The sequence below is a fragment of the Mandrillus leucophaeus genome, unplaced genomic scaffold, assembly GCF_000951045.1.
Source record: "Mandrillus leucophaeus isolate KB7577 unplaced genomic scaffold, Mleu.le_1.0 Scaffold125, whole genome shotgun sequence".
Lineage (NCBI taxonomy): Eukaryota > Metazoa > Chordata > Mammalia > Primates > Cercopithecidae > Mandrillus > Mandrillus leucophaeus.
The window spans coordinates 2,801,398-2,803,202 of record NW_012100876.1 but is presented as its reverse complement, the minus strand read 5'-3'; the positions used below and the strand labels follow the sequence as shown (position 1 = coordinate 2,803,202).

The 1,805-nt window shown below is 47.2% G+C and overlaps 1 protein-coding gene across 1 annotated transcript in view; it reads left to right on the top strand.

Annotated features, from left to right (window-relative positions):
* The window catches only part of LOC105533466 (liver carboxylesterase 1-like), a 29,980-nt gene extending 28,184 nt beyond the window's left edge, over nt 1–1,796 (top strand). The window contains exons 11-12 of the mRNA XM_011971935.1: nt 1,232–1,304; nt 1,601–1,796. Of these exons, the coding sequence (XP_011827325.1) occupies nt 1,232–1,304; nt 1,601–1,781 (254 nt within the window). The 3' untranslated portion in view covers nt 1,782–1,796. The remainder of the gene's footprint in view (nt 1–1,231; nt 1,305–1,600) is intronic.
* Nucleotides 1,797–1,805: the final 9 nt, after the last annotated feature.

The window sequence follows — 1,805 nt, the reverse complement described above, 5'->3', positions numbered from 1 at the left end:
GAGGTGGGATTGCGTAGGAGCTTTACGTAAATGGATTGATTAAACATACGTGTTCAACAGGTTACAGGGGGAGCAATGGATATTCATGAAGATAGTCCTGACATATGTGTATTAAACTAACATGCATGTAATGTGGCCCATGTTCACCTGGTAATGGAGACTTAATATTATATTACGATTAGGGCCTATAAGTCCAAAGGTCTTCTCAGGACACAAAGCCCAGCAAGTGAGCAGACTCTGTACACCAGCCAGGTCCAGTGCATGGTTGGTGATGTTCTTATCTGGAGAAAGTTACTGAAATCAGTCTCTTATGCAATCAAAGCCATAGTTAAGGCTGGCAGGTCAGGGTTCTGTTCATCCCTGTCTCCAAGCTGCAGCCGTTGTAATTGTTTTCAGTTTGCTTAACTCCAGGCCAGTGCTGGTTTAGCTGCTAGAGAAAAAGAAGCACCCTGCAGCAGTGAGAACAGAGTGGATTCTTTAAGGGTAGAGATGCAGGCCTGAACATTTGCCCGGCATGGTCTTAGATCTTTTTTTAATTTGATGTCTTATTGCCACAAAGAGTGTGTTCTGTCAGAATGATGACCTTTATTTTATTGCTGATGTTGGTCCAGTGGTGTCTAAACCACAAAAGGGAAGGGATATTATGAGGTGTGTCTGACTGCCTGTCTGTTTCCAGGCAGGAACTCAGTTTAGGGCTTTTCTGGGCTCCCCTTAGACCAGAGAGGGTCAGTTCAGTGAGTTGAGGGTGTTAGGATTTTATTTTTAGTTTATATTATACAATATTTTAAAAAATCCTTTCACAATGTCTTCTAAGCCTTAACTCTCAGCTGTTATAGATCACATGGGACTCACCCATGGCACTCAGGATGCACTAGCTCCGCTTGGCATGTCCCAATTGTACACCCTTAGGAGCCTTGAGCTCTGCTATATTTCAGAATATGAATTGTGGATGTGTGCAGGAGAGGGAGAAAAGACACAAGAGAGAGCAACCCTGGGAAGTGGGACAAGCACACAGAATGATGCATGCCCATTGCCGAGCCCTAGGTCAGCCGTGCTCAATAGAAAAGTACACACAAATCCACCAGGCTTTTCTAAAATTGCAGACCTCAGCTCAGTGGGTGTGGAGCATTCGCCAAGACTATGTTTCTAGCAGGTTCGCATGTGATGTTGATGCTGCAGGTCTGCAGATCACACTTTGAGTCACAAAGGCTTTTTTTCTTCTTCCCCACAGAGGGTGCCTCAGAAGAGGAGATCAGACTCAGCAAGATGATGATGAAATTCTGGGCCAACTTTGCTCGCAGTGGGTGAGGCTGGTGGCAAAGATGGAGCAGGGCTGGTGAGGATCAGGGGCAGGGCATGCCTATTGGGAAGGGGCAGCTTCTAAGGTTCTAGTGATCAATCTCCTGACCCTGTGACCATAGCACTCTGACAATGAGAGCTCTCTAAAATTGGAGAGGCCACACCTGGAGATAGTGAGCTCCCCATCTCTGGAGGTATACAAGCCTCTTGACAGAGATAACTTGGGCATCCTCGCACATCTCAGAAAATTGTTGGGAACACACAGCAGCTTTGGGGCAATTCTATTTGATTCTGTTTCCAGAAACCCCAATGGGGAAGGGCTGCCCCGCTGGCCAGAGTACAACCAGAAGGAAGGGTACCTGCAGATTGGTGCCAACACCCAGGCGGCCCAGAAGCTGAAGGACAAGGAAGTGGTTTTCTGGACCAACCTCTTTAAGAAGGCAGCGGAGCAGCCACCCCAGACAGAAGACATTGAGCTGTGAATGGAAGGTCCATCCAGCCTCGGG